At 40.8% G+C, this 25,088-nt stretch overlaps 1 protein-coding gene across 3 annotated transcripts in view; it reads left to right on the top strand.

Moving 5' to 3' along the window:
- The window catches only part of STARD9 (StAR related lipid transfer domain containing 9), a 135,293-nt gene that overhangs the window by 40,953 nt on the left and 69,252 nt on the right, over positions 1 to 25,088 (top strand). For all 3 annotated transcript variants that reach the window (XM_042942255.1, XM_042942256.1, XM_042942254.1), the window contains one exon: positions 23,882 to 23,998. In XM_042942255.1, the coding sequence (XP_042798189.1) occupies positions 23,882 to 23,998 (117 nt within the window). The remainder of the gene's footprint in view (positions 1 to 23,881; positions 23,999 to 25,088) is intronic.

Below are 25,088 nucleotides of genomic sequence, written 5' to 3'. Positions count from 1 at the left end.
ATTTAGTCCTATAATAAAATAGGTATGTGAATTATTAGATTGAAGCTGGCTATTTAGCATGCTAACCTGATGTATGATTAGTTTGGAGGGAGCTGGATTCAGTGAAAACCTGTCTTCTTTCTGCAGGAAAGGCAGTTGATGGTTTCTCATTTTTCAATTGTAAGTCATAGCGGCATGAGCTATTTATAGACTTACTTCCCCCCATAGCCTGAACACAATAGAAGCCTGAAATCAAATGGTGACCAGATGTGCTCAGGCACCCCTCAGTTTGTGTTTAGAAGTTGGAAAAGGCAGAGCTCCTGGGGAATTGGTCTCTGGGCAAAAGCAGAAGGACTTACTCATAAAACCATCCTCCATATACAAACAGCCCCTTACATCTGGTCCCCAGGAGTGGAAGAGGTAAACAGAAGAGTGTGTTAAACTCTTTTTTTTTTCTTCTCTTCCTAGAAGCGGGGGATATTCCTTTGTCAGTCCTTTCATTGCTTAGCTTTTATCTCACTAGTTACACAGTTACACAAAATACAAATATTGTATGGGAATATGTGTTGAATTGATGTGGGGGGAAGAATTAATACAGCTTGCATACAGTCAGTATAGATAGTGGTTCTCAGCTCAGATAAGGAGATCTGAAAGGAATGGGAACCCTTAATTACTTTTTTCCCCTTTACTATTCCTCTACCATTAAACTAACCTCATCTTGTTTGTGGTGGTGGCGGTTTGGTTTAAAGCACAGACATGTAGTGGTTTCTGATTGGTGTTGCTTTTCCTTTTCTCCCACATCAGAGATTTTAAGAAAATAGAAGCAACTCTTTCTTCAGTAAGCATCTGGAAATATTCTTATGTAGTTTAGAGATTTGGTTTCAGGGTTTGGAAAAGTTTTATTTGATTTTGGAAAATGTTTTCATGACCGACTTGCTTAAGTGTGAAATGAGAAAAAAAAACACCATTTCTTGAGAACCTATTCTGTTCCAGGTACTGAACTGAGTCCCTAACTTATGATCTCATTTGCTCTTCACAACAACCCTGCAAAGTGGGTTATTATCACCTCTACTGCAGAGACATGAACACTGAGGCTCAGAGAGGTTAGGTAACTTGACAACAGCCACACTCTTAAGAGGCGGAGCCCTGGTTGAAACCCAGTTCCGCTGCCTTCAAAGCCCTTGTTCTTTTCACTACACCCTGCTGTCTGCTATGTGAGCTAATTCCTCCTATGTGCTTCCATCTTAATATTTGAAATATGATATGAATTAGCTGACGGTTAGAAAATCTTGGGCTGTTCCTGGGTGGCTCATTCAGTTGAGTGTCTGACTCCAGCTCAGGTCATGATCTCACAGTTAGTGAGTTTGAGCCCCACATTGGGCTCCCTGCTATCAGCAGTGTGAAGCCTGCTTTGGATCTTCTGTCTCCCTCTCCCTCTGCCTCTCCCTTGCTTGCTCTCTCTCTCTCTCAAAAATGAATAAGCATTAAAAAAAAAAAAAAAAAAGAAAAGTTTGGGCTGTTTAACTTTGCATTTACTGTAGGAAAGGACTCCAAAGTCATGAATAAGAAACATTTGTTTGCAAACCTTCCTATTGATGCCTCTCTCTGAGATATGGAGAACCCCACCTATTTTTAATTTTGTATCTGAAGCAAGTGCTTGCCTGTAGGTGCAGTCAGGGTGTTTTGTTCTGAATCCTGTGAATAGCCATAAGTGACCCAACTACTTTCTGAGACACAAGAAATAGTTCACACTTCATGGCAAAGAGGTGCTTCAATTAACCTTTTCTAAGTGGGGCCAGGTTTTGAAGTGGACTTCTTTATTTTATTTTTTTGAAGTGGACTTTAAAAGTGATGAAGTATAACCAGAAGTGCCCATGAAGGAGTCTGGGATCTGTGCACTAACCCTGTCTGGCAGTGTGGTCCTTTTTCTTCCTGGCACAGCCCAGCATTTCCTGGTACCTGGTTGGTTTGTTTGTTTGAGTAGGTCTCTTATCTGTCAGGAAACCCTAAGGTGTCCACTGTCATACTGGGGAGGGAAAGAAAGAATGCAGGACCTCTAGATTGAATCCAGAAGAAAGAATCTTTTCATTTCATTTAAATGATTTTGTTATCTAGATTTATCTTAAATTCCACCAGCTTTAATTTCCAAGTATTTATTTTTCAGCAAAGATGAACCTCATCTCAGTATTTTTTTAAAATTTTTTTTTTTAACGTTTATTTATTTTTGAGACAGAGAGAGACAGAGCATGAACGGGGGAGGGGCAGAGAGAGAGGGAGACACAGAATCAGAAGCAGGCTCCAGGCTCTGAGCCATCAGCCCAGAGCCCGACGCGGGGCTCGAACTCACGGACCGTGAGATCGTGACCTGAGCTGAAGTCGGACACCCAACCGACTGAGCCACCCAGGCACCCCTCATCTCAGTATTTTTCACTTAGAAGCATTTATACACCAGAGAGGATGAATCTCTTAGGTATTTGTCAGCTCATTAGGATTAAAAAAATTTTTTTTTCATGTTTTTATTTATTTATTTTGAGAGAGAGCGCACGTGAGCGGGGGAGGGGCAGAGAGATAGGAAGAGAGAGAATCCCAAGCAGGCTTCATGCTGCCAGCACAGAGCCCAGTGTGGGGCTTGAACTCACCAACTGTGAGATTATGACTTGAGTTGAAACCAAGAGTTGAACACTTAACTGACTGAGCCACCCAGGAGCCCCAGTTCTGTTAGGAGGTGTTTTTTTTTGTTTTTGTTTTTTTTAATGTTTATTTATTTTTGAGAGAGAGACAGAATGTGAGTGGGTTAGGGGCAGAGAGAGAGGGAGACACAGAATCCAAAGCAGGCTCTCAGCTCTGAGCTGTCAGCACAGAGCCGATGTGGGGCTCGAACTCATGAGCTGAGAGATCATGACCTGAACCGAAGTCAGACGCTCAACTAACTGACTGAGCCACCCAGGTGCCCCTGTTAGAAGTTTTTAATTTATTAACTATGCTTCATTGAAAGTCAGTCCCAGGTTTCTGAGTGACTGGTCAGGTTTGTGTCAGTGCCTCTCCTTATTGTCACCAGCAGATAATTGCTGAACTGAGTGCTATGCCATCAAATCTGTCTTCCATCATCTTTTTTGTCTTTTGCCTACACTTGGTAAGTGGCAGTGGCAGCCCTGAGATGGTCCCAGGGCTGTTAGCTGAGGTTGGAGTCATGCTTTGTTTCGTTGGTTGAGGTGATTTAATATGAGGGGCTGAGGCGCAGCAAGTGCCCCACTACCAGTGTAGTTGGAGATCTTGTGATTATAGGGTTGGAGGAGGGAAGTGTGGTTCAAGGGAAGAGGGCCCCTAACAGTGGTAAGCATGGGACAGAGGCTGTGCACATCAACACAAAACTAACTAGGCCTTGGATTCCTGGGAATGAGATGGGCTTCAGTTGGGCTGGCTGAACCAAACTATGAAACCGGAACTGACTTAGGGGCCCAGTTCATTTGCTTCCCCAATTAAGATTGGTCTCTGGAGACCTATTCAGACTAAACAATATTAAAAGCAGGAAATTCGTTTCTAGCAGCATGGTTGCAGGAAAACTTTTTCTACTTAGGAATGAGAGTTAAAAACAGAAACTGCATCCTCCAGGCTTATTTTCTTCTTAGATGAAAGCATTAACAACTCAAACAATGTGAAGCGGCTCCATCCTACTTGGCTGCCTTCAGCGTACTGCCTGATGGGACCTATTACAAAAGGTGGTAAAGAGCCCTCATGAACACATTGAGAAATATGAAAACAGTGCTACGTGGAAGATACTGACCTGGTGATGTTCATCTTGGTTAAAGATCAAATATGCAGAATCAATGCCAGTAAGGTTTAAAGAAGACCTAGAAAACATCCATCATTCAATTTTATTCAGCACACATTTATTGCACATATTTTAGATTCAGTCCATAGATAATGTACTCATTTGTTTAGTCAGTGTTAACCGAGTGTGTACTGTGTGTTGTTCACGGGTGCCATGTCCCAGCTGCAGCTGTAGATGTGTGATGTTCTCTTCCCTCTGTAGTGCCACAGGGCCTGCTCAGGTTTGCTTGTCACAGTCAGCCCTGGGCATCCCTGGATCTAGGGACCCGACTTTGGGGACTGCTGCTCTTGTGCATGATTCACTGCTGAGGTTAGTGGGGATCCACTAGGGAGGATCTTTAGGGAGAGAGTGGGGACAAAGAGACAGCTAAAAGCTAGTGAGGAAATGCTCTTTTCTTCCTCCCCTGCTGTGATGTCACTCTGCTTAAATCCATTGTTGAGGAAGGCTTCCAAAGCCCTCCGTGAACATGACCTGAGTTTGGGGTGACCGTTCTGTCACCCCAAACTGTGTTTACAGTTCTTACTCTGGCTCAGTAGATGTGTCATGAATGAGCGTTTGCAGAAGAGACTGTGTGGTCAAAAGATTCTTCAGCAGATGCATGTCACCCCTTTCTGCTGGTAAGGGAAACAGAGCTAGTTTAAAAACTTTTGATTGAAACATACATCGAGAAAGATGCACATTATAAGTGTACAGTTCAAATTTTCTATCCACTTGAATTTTCACAAGATGAGCATACCCATGTAACCAGCATCCAGATCATGAAAGAGAACATTACCAGCTCCTCAGAAGTCCCACTTGTGCTCTGTTAAAATACATGGTAAAGCTCTTTCCTGGGGCTTTTTTCCAGGGAGTGCTTTGACGACGTGTTGAGAGATGAGCTGTTTGAGGATAGGTCTTTCATCTCAGTTCAAGTGTGACATTCATCATGCTGCTTCCTAATAGACCTGGCAGAGAGTCTTGTAAAAACTAGTGAGAATAGTCTCTGCCTTTCTTCAGTCCCTGTGAATTGCTACAGTGTCACAATGAGAGTTTGGTTGCAGAGGTTATTCTTACATACAGTCTTAGCATTTGCCCAGTGAGGAGAGGATGAAACACCAACAATGGGGACCCTGTGTAGAAGAGACCCAAGGGAAATCAGGATCGTTTCCTAAAAAGTGTCTAAAGGTACAAGTGGATAGGAAGTTTGGAGATAGGTATAAGTCCTCTTTCTACCACCAGCTTGCTATCTGACTCTGAGCAAGTTATTTCCCTCTGGACATCAGTAGTGTCACTACCTAACCTGCTAATCTCTGAATCTAAGAGAGGTCAGACAGCCCTGCCTTCTCAACCTTCCCTTCTTTTTCTGACTTTCAGGACTATATGTGGGCTCCTTGAACAACCTTTTTGCTGAGACCTAAGGCCCAACACAATACGTTTGTTCCTCTCTCTCTCTCTTTTTGTTGTATTTCTCTTTATATTGTGCTTTCTTTATGTGGAGTCTTTGTGGAGTTAGACTGAGAGCTGTCAGTATCCTACTAACCTTCTTACCTTCTAGAGTTGTCAGTTCCCTACTAACCTTCTAGCCCTCGGCTGGTTTCTAGCTATAGAGATGGACTTATGTACTTTGTTCTTATTTTGTGTTACATTTATAAAATATACTGAAAGTCAAAAAGTGCATTTCTTAAAACAATTTTTTTAACATTTATTTATTATTGAGAGACCAAGCAAGACAGAGCATGAGCATGGGAAGGGCAGACAGAGGAGGAGACACAGAATTTGAAGCAGGCTTCAGGCTCTGAGCTGTCAGCACAGAGCCTGACATGGGGCTCGAAACCACCAACTGCGAGATCATGACCCGAACCGAAGTCGGATGCCCAACTGACCGAGCCACCCAGGTGCCCCAAAAAGTGCATTTCTTTAACAAATGTCTATGCCATGTAGAATGTCTTTAAAATTGAGGTTTTAGTATATTTGCTGTTCATCATCCCTCTTCATTTTGGTACTGTTCAGGTTGAGTACATGTAATATTTAGTAGTTGTATTATAGCCCAACGTCGTGAGTTATTGAGCACATACTGGCAATGTAACTGGCAAGCTTCTTGGGAGCCATGCCTGTGCTTTGAGGTGGAGTCATGCTTGGTCATATGGCCACACAGGAATGGTAGGGGAGCCAACAAGAAGAAAGATCATAGAGTTAGAATTTTGTAAACAGTGCAGACTTTTGAAAGAGCATCCACCATGCAGTATTGTTTATGGTTAAGACTGTAGACTGTAGAGCCAAACTTCCTGGGCCTGATTTTCACCTCTGACATTTACTAGCTGTATAACTCTGGGCCATTTTCTTGACCTCCAGTTGCCTCATCATAAAATGAAGATGACAATTGTATCTACTTCATGGGTTATTGTGAGGAGTAAATTATCAATGCATGTAAAGTGCTTTGAACATCACTGGGTACATTTCAGTACTGAATAAATTGTTCTTACTACCTTAACATTGATCATGACACTAGACTGACAACCATCTGAACCTCGTCTTTTACTAAATGCAAGTCTTTATGGGATTGAGATGGAACATAGAGTTTCCTCTTCAGAAATATTCTTTTTTTTAGAGTTTATTTATTTTGAGAGAGAGAGAGAGAGAGAGAGAGAGAGAGAATGAATGAACAGGGTAGGGGCAGAGAGAGAGGAGGAGAGAGAATCCCAAGCAGGTTCCACACTGGCAGCTCAGAGTTTGCTGTGGGGTCTCGATACCACAAACTGTGAGATCATGACCTGAGCTGAAATCAAGGTGCCCCCAGAAGTATTCTCTGCAGGCAACTTTACTTGCACTCGTTTATTTTGTAAGATGAGGACATCCGTACCATGGGAAAGAAAATCTCACAAGTTTTTTTTAAAGCTGTATTTGTCTCCTAAAAATTTTCCCTATAGTAAGTAGATCGATTGTAAATTTCTATCGGTTACACTCTGCAGAGAGTGGCTGAAGTTTTTCTTATAACAGTGGGTCTTAAAGTGAGGTCTTAAGATCAGCAGCATTAATGTCACCTGGGAACTTGTTAGAAATGCAAATTCTTGGGCCTTCCTCCATACCCACAGATCAAACATTTTGGGGGTGGGGCCCACCGAACTCTTTAACAGCCCTCCTGGTGATTATAATGTATGCTAAAATCTGAAAACTACTGCTCAACACATTTTCTGTTTGTAGGCAAGTGGGAGTATAGTCATAATTATAGGTTGGGGGAGGGACTGAAAGTTGGGAAGCAGCTGTCTTAAATGAGCTAACTTCTTGATAGCATAGGCCCTAGTTTACAAAGTGCTTTCACATGTGTTGTCATAGTCACATGTATTTGTCTCAAAATTGTTGTGGTAGGTACCATTACTTCTACATTTTGGAAGGGTTGATAGAGACTGCCATAATCTAATAATTGGTAGACCTGGAACTTTGTTATTTGGAGTCTTTGGAATCTAAATCCTGGCCTCTTTGAATAGCACCACATAGCCTTTTTATCCTCAGGCTGTGGGTGGGCTGTTTCTGGGCTGGCTTCCTCTCTAACAGACTCCGAAATGAAGAATTGTGTGAAGGTGACTTATTAGGAAGTATTGCCAGGAAAGAAATGGTAGGTGTGGTGGGGAAGTGACACCAGCAAAGGAAAAGAGGCCAAGCAACTCCACAGGGGTGCTTTAAAGACTGAGTGTAGAGTTTTCCTGATCAAGAATTTCCTGATCAGTTTTCTTGTACCCATCAAACATTGGTTAAGGCTGACTCCTAGGATATCTGGCTTTCAAAAGGAGTTCTAGTAACTGGGGGGCAGTCCTCCAAAAATAGATAGAGACACCAGTATTGATTTTTGGAAGTAAAAGCACACCAGCTGCCCAATGTGCATGAAAATGGTGAAGGAATTCGAGTGTATATGGGTGGAACATTAACAGCACCTGCTGTGTCTTCAAAGTTGATCTAGAAGATAACAGTAGAGAACTTAAGGAATTGTGAAACATTTGCTAGTTCCAAAGTGGAATATGGCAATATTCCTCTGTGAATCCTGTCCCCATTGGTTCCTGCAGACCCCTGCTCTTAATGTAGTTTCTGGTTATGTCTCATGGTCAGTGAAGAGTCTCCTATGTCCTCTGCAACTACCAATGTGGGCATTAAGAATTGATACTTGAGGGGTTCCTGGGAGGCTCAGTCAGTTAGGGGTCCAACTTTGGCTCGAGTCATGATCTCATGGTTCATGAGTTTGAGCCCTGCATTGGGTGAACTCGAGCCCCACTTTGGGCTCCACGCTGACAGTGTGGAGCCTGCATGAGATTCTCTCTCTCTCCCTCTCTCTCTCTCTCTGTCCCTCACTCACTTGTGCCCTCTCTCTCTTAAACAACAACAACAAAGAATTGATACCCATAATGATAACCTCAGCATCCTGTGATTTCAGAATCCTTAGACACTAAGGAAAAATACACTAAACAGTTTGAAATTTTAATTTAAATGAAGTTGACAGTGGTTTCTGCCTAACCAATTATCAGAAAGGTTTTTTGTTAAGAGTCTCATTTTGTGGGGTGCCTGGGTGGCTCAGTTGGTTGAGCATCCAACTTTAGTTCAGGTCATGATCTCACAGTCTGTGAGTTCAAGCCCCACGTTGGGCTTTCCGCTGTCAGCACTGAGCCTGCTTCTATTCCTCTGTCTCTCTCTCTGCCCCTCCCCTGCTTCTGTGCTTGCTCTCTCTCTCTCAAAAATATATAAACATTAAAAAAATTTTTTTTTAAGAATCTCATTTTGTGATCAATTAGGTAAAAGTGACTTAACTATTGCTATGTGATAGTCTTCATGTTGCTTACTGAATATTCATGGTTCTTTATTTTCTGTGTGATAGAATTTCACTTCCTGGTTATTGTGTGAGGTGGGGCCATATGATTAGTTTTGTACAGTGTGTTATGAGCAGAAATTATGTCTGAGCATTCACTTGGTGGGGTATGACCTTCTGAAGCCCTCTTTTCTTCTGGCACCATGAAGCAACATTGGAAATAGGTTGTTTTGTCAATTGGGTCCTAAAGAAGCTACAACCCTAAGGGTCCTCTACTGACCCACATGTAGCAAGAGCCAGAAATAAGAAAATAAAAGTAGTTTTTTAAGCTACCACGCTTTGAGAGTTGGCTACAATAACCTAACTTAGCCTGTCATGACTGATAAACTATTCAGTGTTGAGCTTATTGAATGACTTTAACTTAGGTACGGTATCAGTCATTATAAGAAAAATGGATTAGGTGGGTGGTTTCTCTCTGCCCTTCCCTCAATCTCTCTCTCTCTCAAAAATAAAAATAAAAATAAAAATTTTAAAATGCATGTTTAAAAAAAAGAAAATGGACAAGGTGATCTGTACATGTACTTTCATTTTCTTTATTCTTTTTTTTTTTTTTTTTTACATTTATTTATTTTTGAGAGACAGAGACAGAGCACGAGTGGGGGAGGGGCAGAGAGAGAAGGAGACACAGAATCCAAAGCAGGTTCCAGGCTCTAAGCTGTCAGTACAGAGCCTGACACAGGGCTCCAACTCAAAAACTGTGAGATCATGACCTGAGCCAAAGACCGACTTGAAGTCGCTTAACTGACTGAGCCACCCGAGGTGCCTCTGTACTTTCATTTTCAATGATAATGATGTTAACGTATTTCTAAGGGTTAGAAGACCTTTCACATATTCAGGATTCATTTTAGTCTTGCTTTGTTCCCTTTTTCTCTTGGAACCCAGAGACCAACCTGTATTTTTTAAGAAGTTGACTCTAGAAAGGACTTTTGCTCTACAGTAGGGATTGGCAAACTATGCCCTGTGGGCCAAATCTGGCCGTCTCCTGTTTTAGTAAAGTTTTATTGGAATATAGCCATGCCCATTTGTTTACGTAATGTTAGTAGATGCTTTTCTACTACAAAAGCAGTTCACTAGTCATGGCAGAGACCATATGGCCCACTAAGCCTAAATAATATATTTGCTCTCTGGCCATTAATAGAAAAAAATTTCTGACCCCTGCCCTATAGGAATCTTAATTATTAGGAATGGAAAGATTCTAGATGATTTGCCTCAATTGTTGCAAACACCCTAGCTCTTGGAAGTTCACCCTAATGGAATGAAGGCCTTCTTCTGGATCTCCAATCTCCCTTTATTTTGTATACTCTCCTTGAGTCAGTACCACAACTTACCATTCTTGGATTTTGCTTATGACTAAGCAAAGACTCCCTCAGCCCTGATAATCGAACCATCTTGCATATTGCCACCCACATTGTCTTTGTCTAGACCAACTGCTAACAGGTCCATTGATGTGACTCCTGCTTGCTCAGTCAGTGTTTCTGCTTTGTGCTTGTAGCTGTTGACAGTTTAACTTGTCATTGTGATAGGGCTTTCTCAGGCTGCATGGAAGGAGGTAATCAGATTATCTCACAGGATGGATATGAATGTAAGATTATGTGGGGAAATAAGGAAACTGGAAACTGTCATCAGTCACACAGCCAGGCCCCAAGACCATGGAACATTATTCATTATGGCTCAGAATTCAGCAGTAACTATAAGAGGCCAATGACAGCTCTGTCTCCCATTCAGATCTCCCCAACAAAGTTGATAATGCCAGTTAATCTTTATCCAATTTGGCATATCCTGTTAGCATTCTTATTTGGATCATCTAATGGCTGATAGTCTCTCTTAGGTCCATGCTGAATGTTCTTGCTTTTGCTTGGGGTCCAGTTAGTTGGGGCCTGGGAAGCAGGGTCAAATGATCTAAAACATGACAAATTATGATCAAGGAACCACTTGTTGTCTTTTTAGAAGAGGCTGTGAGAATGGCAAAAACTTTGGATTCTTCCAGTAAAGCCATCTTTTCTCACAAGACCCTGTCTAATGAATCCATCTTTTTGCAAAGAAAAGGGAAGCATTAGAGCTAGATACTCATCTGTCTATTTTAGGAATTCCTCGCTTATGTCCAGAGGGTAGGACAGCTGCATATGGGATCTACCAGATCTCACATGCCATTCAGACAGTTGTCCATGTGAGCGTTGTTTAGCAAAACAGTATTGTTAGAAACAGCAAACTCTTGTATAAACAAAGACGTGTTTTGGTGATCTCAAAGCTCAGTTTTCCTGGTTCCTTCAGGAACCAGGGGCTTAAACTGGGAATATAAATTTATGTTTCTTCATGCATGTATGTTTATATAAATGAGTATGTGTATATAGTAGTTCTCTATAGTAGTACTGCTGCTGTGTGCAATTTTCTTTACTTTTTTATTTTATTTATTTATTTTACTTTCCAGAATAAGAAGCCCTAGGTAAGTGGACTGAGGGACTGCCTAGAGACAGGAATTTCTGTTTTTATCTTTGGATAAAGATGAGAAAAGAATTAATTTAGTAGTGAGGGTATATTTTAGGGTCTGATACCAGAGACCTTAGACTTTCCTCTTGTCACCCCATCTCTTTCCTAGATGAAAGGTGGTGAAGTATAGTAATTAAAAATATGGTTTATTTCCCAGATTCACAAATTACTGGCTGTGATCCTGAGCTAGTCCCTTTATCGCTCAGTGCTTCTGTTATCTTATCTGTAAAATGGGGATAATAATGGTACCTACCTCAGAGCTATTGTGAGGACTAAATGAATAAAGAAGTATAAAGCACCTAGATCAGTGCTTAGCAGATAATAAATATCTGTTGTTGTTGTCACTGAGTTCTGTGATACCTGATCAGGATCTTATCCAGCATACAATAATTTCTTGAATCCTTTTTCCATTCAAAATAATATATCCCTCTGCCCTTCCTAGTAGCATGGGCATTTTATTTAATTTTATTATTAATTAATTTTTATGTTTTTGCCTGTATATTTTAATAGGGACACTGTGACGTTACAATGTGAATTCCTCTAATGGAGAGCATTTCTAGTATTTTATAGGATCGTGGGGAAAATTATTTGGGGCACATTATGCCAAGAGGTTGAAGAATCCGAAAAATCACATGTTTACAGACTATTTAGAGACTTGAATGTTTCTCAGCTTCCCTCCGTTCCCAGCCCCCAATTTTTTTAAAGTTAAGAAGCTTCCTGTGATAGCCTAAGCCAGCTCTGTCGTTTTCTTTCTTTGTCTCATAACCGTGTCCACTAATCAGAGTGCCAGTTCACCAGCTGCGTGCCTTAACAGATTCAAGAACAAGGGGACAGATAGTATAGAAATGAGGGGGTGCCAAATTGAGGTTAGTATGGAGGTGAGAGAAGCTAAGAAGGATGACCACATGCTGAAAGGAGCAATGTCATCTCTTTTCCTGATGATGCTATTTCTCCACTGCAAGAAAACTGCAGCAAGCAGGGCACTATAGATTGGCCTGTTGATGACATTGTCACAGGCATAAATAGCAACAGATTTGGAAAGCCAGCTCCAAGCTACTGAGGCTGCTAGGAGATGGCTTTCTAGGGAACAATAACCCCCCACTGACAACCTAATCTGGGCTGGTTTGATTCCAAACTTTGTGTCCTTGGGCAGAACTGGTGGTGGTCTCATTCAGTCTGGCTCTGGTTCAGTGCTCACAAACACTGCTTCCAGGACATTGCAACAGAGCAAGGCTGTGGCAGATAGAGTGCTATCCCAGCATTCACTTCTCTGTTGATATCTCTCATCACATCAGTACACAGCTGTATGGACTCTAGGAAACATTGCAGGTGATGGTTCAGTTTTCCAAGACTTGGTTATCAAATATGGTGCAGTTGATCTACTGTTGGCTCTTCTTACACTTCCTGATATGTCATCTTTAATTTTTTTAACATTTATTTATTTTTGAGAGAGAGAGAGAGAGAGAGAGAGAATGCGAGCAGGGTAGGGGCAGAGAGAGAGAGAGAGGGAGACACAGAATCCAAAGCAGGTTCCAGTCTCTGAGCTGTCAGCACAGAGCCCAACATGGGGTTCAAACCCATGAACCGTGAGATCATGACCTGGGCCAAAATCAGAAGCTTAACCAACTGAGTCACCCAGACACCCTATTAATATGTCATCTTTAACATGTGGTTACTTGCATCATCTTACCTGGACTCATTTTGAACTTTGTCGCAACAAGATTCATGCACCTCCATTAGATGCTGTTGCACAAAATTTTTCCTACTTGAGTTCATCCCCTGCCTCATGATGATCCAGAAGTATTAGAAGATACCTGCTGGGCCATTTTCTCCCTTACCAATGGTCCAAATGAATGGATTGAAATGGTTGTGAAAACAGGAATTGTGCCCCAACTTGAGAAGCTTCTAGGAGCTACTGAATTGCCAATTGTGACTGATGACAGTGTCATTCTGGATGCTGTTTCGTGTATCTTTTAAGCTGTTGAGAAACTCGTATAATGATTGAAGAATATGGGGGTTTGGACAAAATTGAATGTCTACAAAACTATGAAGATGAGTCTGTGTACAAAGCTTCATTAAGCTTGATTGAGAAGTATTTCCCTATAGAGGAAGAAGGGGATCAAAATGTTGTGCCAGAAACTACCCTACCAAGTTAAGGATGGCACTGCTGGGATCTTTAACTTTTAGATTATACATCTGAGGCTTAAAGTTGTGTACTATGTTTGGTGTATGTTTGTCTTACTGTTTTTCTACTAAGAACTTTTAAAAAGTGGTTTGCTATTGTAGCACTTTTTATGACCAAACTATACTGAATAGTTCCAAACTATGCATACTGTGTGAAGCTTCTCCTCTCAGTGGATTTCTTATTTCTATGTGGAATTTTGTGTCTTGGGATGTCCTATAACTAACAATTAAATCCAACCCTTAAAAAAAAAATAACTATGGGATCAGCAGACAGTCGGGGGCTAGAGAGTTCAGGGGAGGGGGCCTCAGGCTTTGTTGCAATTCTAATAGAGGAAGCTGGTACAGGACTTCATACAGACATGGGGACTGTTTTGGAGTACCCAGAGGTAAAGATTGGAATGCATGGATTCTTGGAGATCTTGGTGTAAGATGAGGGGAAAGTTAGCGTTGGTCAGTCATGCTCCTTGGTATTTACCCAAAGGAGTTGAAAACTTAGGGCCACACAAAAACCTGTGCTTGAAATGTTTTAGCAGCTTTATTCTTAATTACCAAAACTTGGAAGCAGCCAAAATGTCCTTCAGTAGGTAAATGGATAAACTGCGGTACATCCGACAATGGAATATTATTCAGTGCAAAGAAAGAAATGAGTTATCAAATCATGAAAAGACAGGGAAAAACCCTAAATGCATATTACTAAGTGAAAGAAACCAATCTGAAAAGGCTACATATTGTGATTCCATCTATATGGCAGGTTGGGAGAGGAAGGAAGCAGTGAATGTGGAGCCTGACTTAGAGCTCAGTCCTATGACCTTGAGATTGTGACCTGAGCCAAAATCAAGAGTTGGTCAGTCAACTGACTGTGCCACCCAGGCACCCCTATCCCAATCATTTTAAATTGTGTTTGTATGACTGTCGCTATGGTGTGTATATATGAAAAATGAAAAATTATATCTATGGCAAATAACCTGTATGTTCATGATATACTATATGATAAAAAGCAAGTTACAGGTTGATGTGTATTGTATGTGTCTATTTCAGTGAAAACAAACAAAAACAACTGTATATCCTTGTATATGTGGAGGAAAGTATGGAATGACATACTTGTTGGATATATTCTTCCCTGTCTTAGTACTGAAAGCTACCTGTTGGATACTTAAATGAGCAGCATTAGGGGTAAGGAAAGGTTAGCTTTTTTTTTCATGTGTTGTATTAACTTGATACAAAAAGTGAGCATTCTTTGTAATTTGAAAAACAGCAAAGAAAAAAAAATATAAGCGTGTGTCTGTAATAAGCTTCAAATTCTGGTCATTTAATAAGGGTGTGTGTGTGAAATTTTGGGATGAGATTGTAATTCTCTTTATGTGCAATGAAGAGGTTAATGGAGCAGAAAACTCCAAAAGCAATTAACAAATGGCAGTAGGATTAGAATTTATTGTTTTTGGTAAATTTTATTTAAAAAATTTTTTTAATGTTTTTATTTTATTTTTGAGAGAGGGAGAGAGTGAGCAGGGGAGCAGCAGAGAGAGAGGGAGACACAGAACTTGAAGCAAGCTCCAGGCTCCGCTCAGCATAGAGCCTGAGGCAGGGCATGAACCCACTAACCGCAAGATCATTACAGAGCCGAAGTCAGACTCTTAACCAACTGAGCCACCCAGGACCCCCTAACAAGATATTATTGGAACTCCTAATACTAAATACTAAAGAGGAAATACTAAAAAGGAGACTTGGTAAAGTTTCTTCCACTGTAAAGCAAAATAACAGGAAGTAAGGAAACCATGAAGATAGTTTTAAATTGTAGGGTAATAGCTTTGTGTTTAGCAGATAAGATTTGCCTTTCCTGGTAATTCCATGAGTAGTTAATTTGTTAGCTGCAGGGTATCACGTTGGTTAAGAGCAAGAGCTTTGTTTAGAAGTACTTGGTACCTGTGGCACTTGAGTTTTCTCCTGTGAAAATTAGAGATTGATAATAATAGTAACTATCCCATAGATATATTGTGAGGAGTACTAAATCATTTAAGGTGCTAAGAAGAGCCCCTAATATGAAATAATTGCTAAGTAAGTGTTACTGGTTATAGGGATCTAAAACCCTGGCTTTGAATAAAAACACTTCTAATGAAGTACTAATGGTGCAAAACAATCCTAACAGTTATCTTTAAACAATGGGAGCAGTGCCCAGCACAGTATTTTGCTTTAGTAGGCACTCTATAAATATTTGTTGAATAAATAAATGTAACTTCTTTCACTTGATTTTATTAGTCTCTGAGTAGTTTAACATTACTTCACATATTTCTATTTGTTTTCAGAAAATTAAAAGGAAAAGTACATCCGTAGGGTGATAATATGGGTGAATCTCAGGTAATGGGTTCAAGAATAAAAGAAACTTCTATGTACTTAAATATATAGAGTTTCAATAGGGGAATATGGGGCTACTAATTTGTATTTTAAAGAATAATTATGGAGGAGAGGAGTCTGGGAAAATGACAGAGTAGGAAATGATGAAGTTTTGGGGTGATGGTGGGGTGGTCTGGAGCCAAAGGCCAAGAAAGAATTCTTGAAGATGTCTTTGGTGCAAAAAGGTGATTTTATTAAAGCACGGGGACAGGACCCATGGGCAGAAAGAACTGCATTGGGGCTGTGATGGGTAACTGATTATATACCCTCAGGGTGGAAGGGGGTTAAAGATAGAATAAGTCTCTAGGTATTTTGAAAGCAAGGTTTCTGGGACCTTGAGGGGCCAGTTGCTGTTAGGAAAATGTCATTTATTATAATTTAGTAAAACTTCAGTCATGAGACCTTTCAGATGTATATCAGAGGGCCTTAAGCTTGGAGTATGATTGCTGGCATATATCTTGGGGGAGCTGAGATAAAGTTTCCAAAGGAATTTTCATAGGCTAAAGTAGACTTATAGGACCTTGGGGGTCAGGATAATGTTAAGCCAAGATTCCCTTTTGCCCCTAGCAAAGTGTTATCATCAGGCAGCTGAGCTCCTAGAAGGAGGTCACTGCCACTTTCAAGGACTTGTCACTGGGCTGTAGGCAGTAAGGGAATTAAATTTTTCATTTGCCTTTGTTTCCCATATCATCATGGGAAGCACTTAAACCCCTTTCCTTTCTTCTTAGGTTGCCAGGAGTGTCCAAGGAATATCACACATATCCCAACTGGGGTGGGGGAATACTGTTAGCTTGTACTTTTCCCTCAGCTTGCCTTATGCTCCCTTATCAGGAAGCATGAAGAATCTGTTCCCCAACCTAGACAGGGATTACACTAGACAAAACTGTCTGATGTAATGGTTTTTGGAACTCTGGATTTTCTTGAAGGCTTGCATTTTCCAGAGGAAGACTTGAGGGATAAATCGCAGTTAATTTCTGTCAATTTCAGCTTCTAGCACAGTAGCAGTTACCCATTTGTTATCCCCAGCCACGTGGCAGGCAGCTGTACATGGGTCCTGGAGCATCTTGTACACAGCTTGCACAAGTCGGGTGGACAAAAAGGACCCTGTCTTCCAAATATCAGGAATCTGTGCTGATTGCCAATTCCTGCTTGGGATCACAGAATTGCAGAGTTGAGTAGTCATTGTTGTCGCATGTTTCCCATTGTTGCAAGTCCCTCCCCATACAGCTGAAGTGACTTCCAGGGGATTTGAAGTGACAACTCCCCACTCCACTCCTACTTCATTTTTCTGCTTTTCTCCATTTTGCAGTCAGACACTAAGGACCAGGGCATTGAAAAACAACTCCACACATGGGGAAAATTAGAAAGTGACCATGCGTGCCCAGGGAAAGGCTCAGAAAAGACCACTTGCTAGAACCTTAGGTTTACACCTCAGGCTGATCCTGGCACAGAGATAGCCTACAGTAATCAGAAAAACAAAAACAATAAACAAAAAGAATAATGAGACACAGGATACCCCAGGCAAAGGAGAGAATCTGATTTCTAGAATTACTACATTATTAGATTCAGATGTTCAGTTTTCAATGTAAAAGGTCACAAAGCATACAAAGAAACCTGAAAGTGTGGCCTATTCAAAGGAAAAAAAAATCAACAGAAACTGTCCCTTAAAAAGCCCTAAAGGCAGATATATTAAACAAAGACTATAGACCAGTTGCCTTAAAGATGCTCAGAGAACTAAAGGAAGATGTGGAGAAAGTCAAAAGCCAATGTATAAACAAAATGTTACTCTTCAATCATATATTTCACTCTATTTCATTGGTATGATACGGTGTTCTTTTCATTGCTTTGTGAGTAGTTTATAATTTTAGTTTTGATTTCTTCTTTGATTTAAGGGTTATTTATAAGTGGGTTTCTTAATTTCTTTGCTGCCTAGTTGTCCTTGTACTGCTAATTTTTCATGGTAGAACAATAGGTTGCTCATCATATTCCTTGAGATTCTGCCATAAATAATGCAGTACACACTAAGATGAAAGAAAACCTAATCCTTAGCATTACCCCAATACTTAAGTCTTATCTCCCAATGTATCTGATTTTCCAAATTCCATCTGAATAGCCATGTATTTTCGTTACTCCAAGCTTTACATGTGTTGTTTATCCAACCTAGACAATCATCCCCATCATGAAAATCCTTGTCTTTTTATTTATTTATTTTGAGAGACAGAAAGCATGCAGGCGAGCAGGGGAGGGGCAGAGAGAGAGAGGGAAAGAATCCCAAGCAGGCTTCATGCTGTCAGCTCAGAGTCTGATGTAGGGCTTGATCCCACAAACTGTGAGAGCATGATCTGAGCTGAAATCAGGAGTCAAATGCTTAACCAACTGAACTGCCCAGGCACTTCTGAAAGTCCTTTTGTCTTGAAACTCAGTTCAGATGTTCCCTACTTCATAAAGTCTTTCCAGGTTCTTCAGCCAGCATTCCCTTTGCTTTTTAGGTTCTGTTGAATGTCTTCATTTTGCCCTTCAAGATGAACTCTTCAGGGGCGCCCGGGTGGCTCAGTCGGTTGAGCGTCCGACTTCGGCTCTGGTCACGATCTCACAGTTTGTGAGTTCGAGCCTCGTGTCGGGCTCTGCGCTGACAGCTCAGAGCCTGGAGCCTGGTTCGGATTCTGTGTTTCCCTCTCTCTCTGTCCCATCCCCACTCATGCTCTGTCTCTCTCTGTCTTAAAAATAAATAAAACATTAAAAAAATTTAAAAAAAATTAAAAACCATTAAAAAAATTTCCATCTTATTTTTTGCCCCAAGGGTGACCTGTTGCACTAAAAAATGGACTCTCTTAACCTCTGGCTTGAGGTTGGCATTGGACAATGGAAAGCCCTAGCAGGAAATCAGAGGGGAGATCCTTTCCATAGGGTTGTCTTGGTCAGGCCTCGTATGTTTTTGGTTTTGGCCAGGGAGAGGGCCGGTGTCTTCATCATCTTTATATTTTTTGGAAGTAGAATTGTCATAAAATAGTTTATTAGTATCAGATATATACCATAGTGATTTGACAATTATATACATTATGAAATGCTCACCACCGTAAGTATAATTACTATCTGTCGCCTTATAAAGTTATTACAGTATTACTGACTATATTCCTTGTGCTGTAATTTTCATCCCTGTAGCTTATTTTATAACTGGAAATTTGTATCTCTTACATCTCCTCACTTATTCCAACCATCTCCTAAACCCCCTTCCTTCTGACAACTACCAGTTCTGTTTTATGAGTCTGTTTCTGTTTTTTGTTTGTTCATTTGTTTTGTTTCTTAGATTTCACATATGATTGAAATCATACGGTATTTGCCTTTTCCTGTCTGACTTAGTTCATTTAGCAAAATACCTTCCAGGTCTATTCATGATGCTGCAAATGGCAAGATTTCATTCTTTTTTATGGCTGAGTAATATTCCATTGTATAATGTATATCATGTATTGATTGATTGATTGACAGGCATAGGTTACGTCCATATCTTGGCTATTGTAAATAATGCTGCAGTGAACATAAATGTTTATTTATCTCTTTGAGTTTGATATTTTCATTTTTATGGGTAAATACACAGAAGTGGAATTACAGGGTCATATGGCATTTTTCTATTTTTAATATTTTGAGAAACTCCATACCTTTTTGCACAGGGGCTCCACACATATTCCCACCAGCAGTGCACTACACATCCTTTTTTCCACATCCTCACCAAAACTTATTATTTCTTGTCTTTTTGATACTAGCCATACTGACTGGTTTGAGGTGATAACTCACTGTGGTTTTGATTTGCACTTCCTCCATGATTAATCATGTTGAGCATCTCTGGTCATTTTTAGGTTTCTTTTGGAACTAGGTCTATTCAGGTCCTTGGCCTGTTTTTGATTGGATTATTTGCTTTTTTGACATTGAGTTGTATATATTTTTATGTATTTTGGGTATTAACCCCTTATCAGATATAGTATTTGGAAATATCTTCTGTTCAGTAGCCTTTTCATTTTGCTGATATTTATTTTGCTATGCAAAAGCTTTTAAGTTTAAAGTAGTCCCAATTTTTTAGTTTTGCTTTTGTTTCCTTTGCTTGAGGAGACAGATATAGAAAACTTGCTGAGGCAAGTTTTTGAGAGAGCGAGAGAGAGAGAGAGAGAGCGAGTGAGTGCATGTGTGTAGAAGGGGCAGAGAGAGAGGGGAATAGAGGATCTGAAGTGGGTTCCATGCTGACAGCAGAGAGCCTGATGCAGGGCTTGAACCCACAAACTGGGAGATCATGATCTGAGCTGATGTCAGATGCTCAACTGACTGAGCCACCCAGGTACCCCACTGCCTGTGTTTTCTTTTAGTAGTCTTATGGTTTCAGGTCTTATATTTAGGTCTTTAACCCATTTTGAGTTTATTTTTTTGTGTATGGTGTCAGAAAGTTGTCCAGTTTCAAAAGAGGAACCCTTTTACATTGCTGGTGGGAATGCAAACTGGTGCAGCCACTCTGGAGAAACAAGTTCTTCCAAAAATTAAAACTAGCACTACTCTATGACCCAGCAATTGCACTACTAGGTATTTACTCAAGGGATACAGATGTGCTATTTTGAAGGGGCACATGCACCCCAATGTTCATAGCAGCATTATTGACAGTAGCCAAAGTATGAAATTTATTGTCAAATTGGTTTCCATGCAACACACAGTGCTCATCCCAACAGGTACCCTCTTCAATACCCATCACCCACCCTTCCCCACCTCCCACCCCTCATCAACCCTCATTTTGTTCTCAGTTTTTAGAGTCTCTTATGGTTTGGCTCCCTCCCTCTCTAACTTTTTTTTTTCCTTCCTCTCCCCCATGGTCTTCTGTTAAGTTTCTCAGGATCCACATAAGAGTGAAAACATATGGTATCTGTCTTTCTCTGTATGACTTATTTCACTTAGCATAACACCCCAAAGTATGGAAAGAGCCCAAATGTCCATCGATGGATGAATGGATAAAGAAGATGTGGTATCTATATACAATGGAGTATTCCTCGACAATCAAAAAGAATGAAATCTTGCCATTTACAACAACATGGATGGAACTAGAGGGTATTATGCTAAGAAATTAGAGAAAGACAAATATGACTTCATTCATACGTGGAATTTAAGATACAAAACAGGTGAACATAAGGGAAGGGAAGCAAACATAATATAAAAACAGGGAGGGGGACAAACCATAAGAGACTCTTAAATAGAACAAACTGAGGGTTGCTGGAGGGGTTATGCGTGGGGGGATGGGCTAAATGAACAAGAAACATTAAAGAAGACAGTTGTTGGGATGAGCACTGGGTGTTATACGTAGAGGATGAATCACTGGATTCTACTCCTGAAATCATTATTGCACTGTATGCTAACTAACTTGGATGTAAATTTTAAAAAAATTTGGAATTAAAAAATTATTAAAAAAAGAAAGTGGTCCAGTTTCATTCTTCTGCATGTAGCCATCCATCTGGTCTAATGTGTTATGCAAGTCCGCTGTTTTCTTACTGATTTTCTGTTTGTATGGTCTGTCCATTGATGTAAATCAGGTGTTATAATTTCCTACTATTAACATATTACTGTCAACTTCTCCCTTTATGTCTGCTGATATTTGTGTTATATATTTAGATGCCCCTGTGCATAGATGTTTATAAGTGTTATATCCTCTTATTTTATTGATCCCTTTATCATTATGTAATGCAGTTCTTTGTGTATTGTTAGTCTTTAAGTCTTTTTTTGTCTGATGTAAGTATTGCTACCCCAGCTTTTTTTTTTTTTTTTTTTTTTTTTTTTTTAACTAGTCTTCATGCCCAGCATGGAGCCCAGTGCAGGACTTGAACTCACAGCCCTGAGATCAAGACCTGAGCTGAGATCAAGAGTCGAAATCTTAACTGACTGACCCACCCAGGTGCCCCTCTTCTCCTGCTCTTAAGATTGTCTTTTTATGTTTAATTTTTTGCATAAAAAAATTTTTTTTTACTGTTTATTTGTTTTTGAGAGAGAGAGAGACAGAGCATGAGCAGGGGAGGGGCAGAGAGAGAGGGAGACACAGAATCCAAAGCAGGTTCCAGGCTCTGAGCTGTCAGCACAGATCCCAACGCGGGGCTCGAACTCAGACTAGGAGATCATGACCTGGGCCAAAGTCAGAGGCTCAACCTACTGAGCCACCCAGGCACCCCTAATTTTTTACATTTTAATTATATGTCTCTTGGTGTGGACCTCCTTGAGTTCATCTTGTTTCAGGCTCTCTTTGCCTCTGAGACCTAGATGTCTGTTTTCTTATCCAGGTTAGGGAAGTTTTCAGCTGTTATTTCTTCAAATAAATTTTCTGTCCCTTTTTCTCTCTCTCTTCTTCTCAGCCTCATATAATGTGAATGTTAGTATGCTTGATGTTGTTTCAGAATTCCCTTAACCTATTCTTAGGTGCTTTTTAAAAATCTGTTTCATTGATGAGGAAACTGAGGTAAGGTTACTTGCCCAAGGAGCCAGGCTTTGAACCTAGAAAGTTCCAAAGCCTGTGTTCTTTTTTTTTTTTTTTTAATATTTTTTTTAAATGTTTGTTTATTTTTGAGAGAGAGACACAGAACATGAGCAGAGGAGGGGCAGAGAGAGAGAGGGAGACACAGAATCTGAAGCAGCCTCTAGGCTCTGAGCTGTCAGCACAGAACCCAATGTGGGGCTCGAACTCACAAACTGTGAGATTGTGACCTGAGCCAAAGTTGGATGCTCAACTGACTGAGCCACCCAGGCACCTCCCAAAGCCTGTGTTCTTAATAATTAAACTATAGGTAGCTGTTTAGAGGAAGAGAAATCATTTTAAGAAGTTTCCCTAATGTTAGGCCCTACTAAAAAATATATTTTACATGAATCCTCTCTCTTTAAATAACAAGCTCCAACCCTACTTTTCTATACTACTACCACAAGTTTGGAGAGAGGATGGGTAAATAGATCCACAAATAGTATCAACCTTACCTCAACCTTTATGTGTGATAAGAAGTGTAAATACAGCTCTTTTTTTTTTAAGTTTTTATTTTCATTCTAGTTAGTTAACATAAAGTATTATATTAGTTTCAGGGGTACAATATAGTGATTGAACAATTCCATATGTCACTACTCTGGGTTATTTTTTTTTTAATTTCTTTTTAAGTTTTATTTATTTAAGTTATTTCTACACCCAATATGGGGCTTGAACTTACAACCCTGAAGTTAGGAGTCACGTGCTCTTCCAACTGAGCCAACCTGGCACCCCAGGGTTATTTTTTTTAAGTTTATTTATTTATTTTGAGAGAGAGAGAGAGAGAGGAAGAGGGAGGGAGACTCCGAGAGAATCCCAAGTAGGCTGTGCACCATCTACGTGGAGCCTGATGTAGGGCTCAAACTTCCGAACCACGAGATCATGACCTGAGCCCAAGTTAAGAGTTGGACACTTAACTGACTGAGCCTCCCAGTCACCCCACCCCTGGGTTTTTTTAATCCAAAATATTATAAAGTGTTTCAAGTACACATGACTATTAATTCCCTATGATTTTACAAGAACAAATTCAGTTTCAGAAAAAGTTTGCTAGGGAAAATTTATTCATTCAAATGTGTTTTAACATACTTACTGTGTGTTGGGCACAAGGCTAGACATTGAAAATTTTATAACTGGAGTTGGTGGGCAGGGCCGCAGTCTGACCTGATGTCTGCCCCCAGCCCACCGCTGGGGCCACAGTCAGACTGGTGTGTGCCTTCTCTTCCCCTCTCCTAGGGGCGGGATTCACTGTGGGGTGGCGTGGCCCGTCTGGGCTACTTGTACACTGCCAGGCTTGTGGTGCTGGGGATCTGGCGTATTAGCTGGGGTGGGTAGGCAAGGTGCACGGGGGCAGGAGGGGCAGGCTTAGCTCGCTTCTCCTTAGGTGATCCACTTCAGGAGGGGCCCCTCTTCCGTGGGCCTCTCGTCTGCGCTTGGCTCCGGAGACTCCGTTCTGCTAATCCTCTGGCGGTTTTCTGGGTTATTTAGGCAGGTGTAGGTGGAATCTAAGTGATCAGCAGGACGCGCGGTGAGCCCAGCGTCCTCCTACGCCGCCATCTTCCCTCTCCGACATTGAAAATTTTAAAATGATATGGTCCCTCAATATGCTATGGGAAGGACTATAGTGACATGCTTTTTACTTTTGTTGTTACAGGTGTTCCAAGATTTGGGAACCGAAGTACTGTCTGGAGCTGCCAAAGGCTACAACATATGCCTTTTTGCCTATGGGCAGACAGGCTCTGGGAAGACATATACCATGCTGGGGACCCCAGTGAGTGTTGGTATTGAAATATATCTCTTTCTGTTGCCACAGCAAGCCTGAATCTCAAATGTCCTTGCTACTGAGAGCTAGAATATGAATTTAGCAGTCAAGTTTAATAAGATTTAATGGGCTCTCTTCTGTATTAAGATTGGGTTTCTTAGCACTTTAATTGAAAAGTGAACTTTGAATAATTAGCCCTTCCTTATTAAACCCTGAAGAACCTTAGAATTTTACAACTCCCTTTGATGAAGCAGACCTTGTCAGTGCTGAATTTCTCATATCATTTCCAAGTTCGTCACTTGAAGCTTTTTAACACCTTAGGAGTGGATGAGACAGACTGAATCTTAAGTGCTGCCTAGGGCTGTGCAGAAATGGGGCTATGTGTTCCATCTGAGTGTTAGAGAGAAGCAGGAGGACCAGCTGCTGGGATGGAACTTTCAGAAATATGAAGGACTTTTGAGAACCTTCCTTTGTCATGGAAAATTGGGAGGGTAGAGGTCCTTAAGCACACCTCTTTGTTTTATGTTTAGGAGTACCTTGGTTAGTTGAACTGGTGGGGCAGGTGGCAAATAACACTACACATGGACATTATCTGGGACATTATTCCTTCTGAAAGATTACCCCCCAGGGGTGTCTGGGTGGCTCAGTTGGTTGAGCATCTGACTTTCGCTGAGGTTATGATCTCACAGTTCGTGAGTTTGAGCCCCATGTCGGGCTTTGCACTGACAGCACAGAACCTGCTTCAGATTCTCTGTCGCCCTCTCTCTCTGCCCCTCCCCCTCTCTCATGAGCACGCTCTCTGAAAAATAAACATTATTTCTTATACCGTACACAAAAATAAACTCGAAATGGATAAAAGACCTAAACATAAGAGAAAGCCATCAAAATCCTTGAGGAGAAAGCAGGCAAAAACCTCTTTGACCTTGGCCACAGCAACTTCTTACTCAACACGTCTTGGAGGCAAGGGAAACAGAAGCAAAAATGAACTCTTGGGACCACATCAAGATAAAAAAACTTCTGCATGGGAAGGAAACAGCAAGACTAAAAGGCAACCAACAGAATGGGAGAAGATATTTGCACGTTACATATCAGGTAAAGG

This window comes from Panthera leo, chromosome B3, assembly GCF_018350215.1.
Source record: "Panthera leo isolate Ple1 chromosome B3, P.leo_Ple1_pat1.1, whole genome shotgun sequence".
Taxonomy (NCBI): Eukaryota; Metazoa; Chordata; class Mammalia; order Carnivora; family Felidae; genus Panthera; species Panthera leo.
Note: the sequence above shows the minus strand (reverse complement) of the source record. Positions and strands in the feature narration are given on the sequence as shown.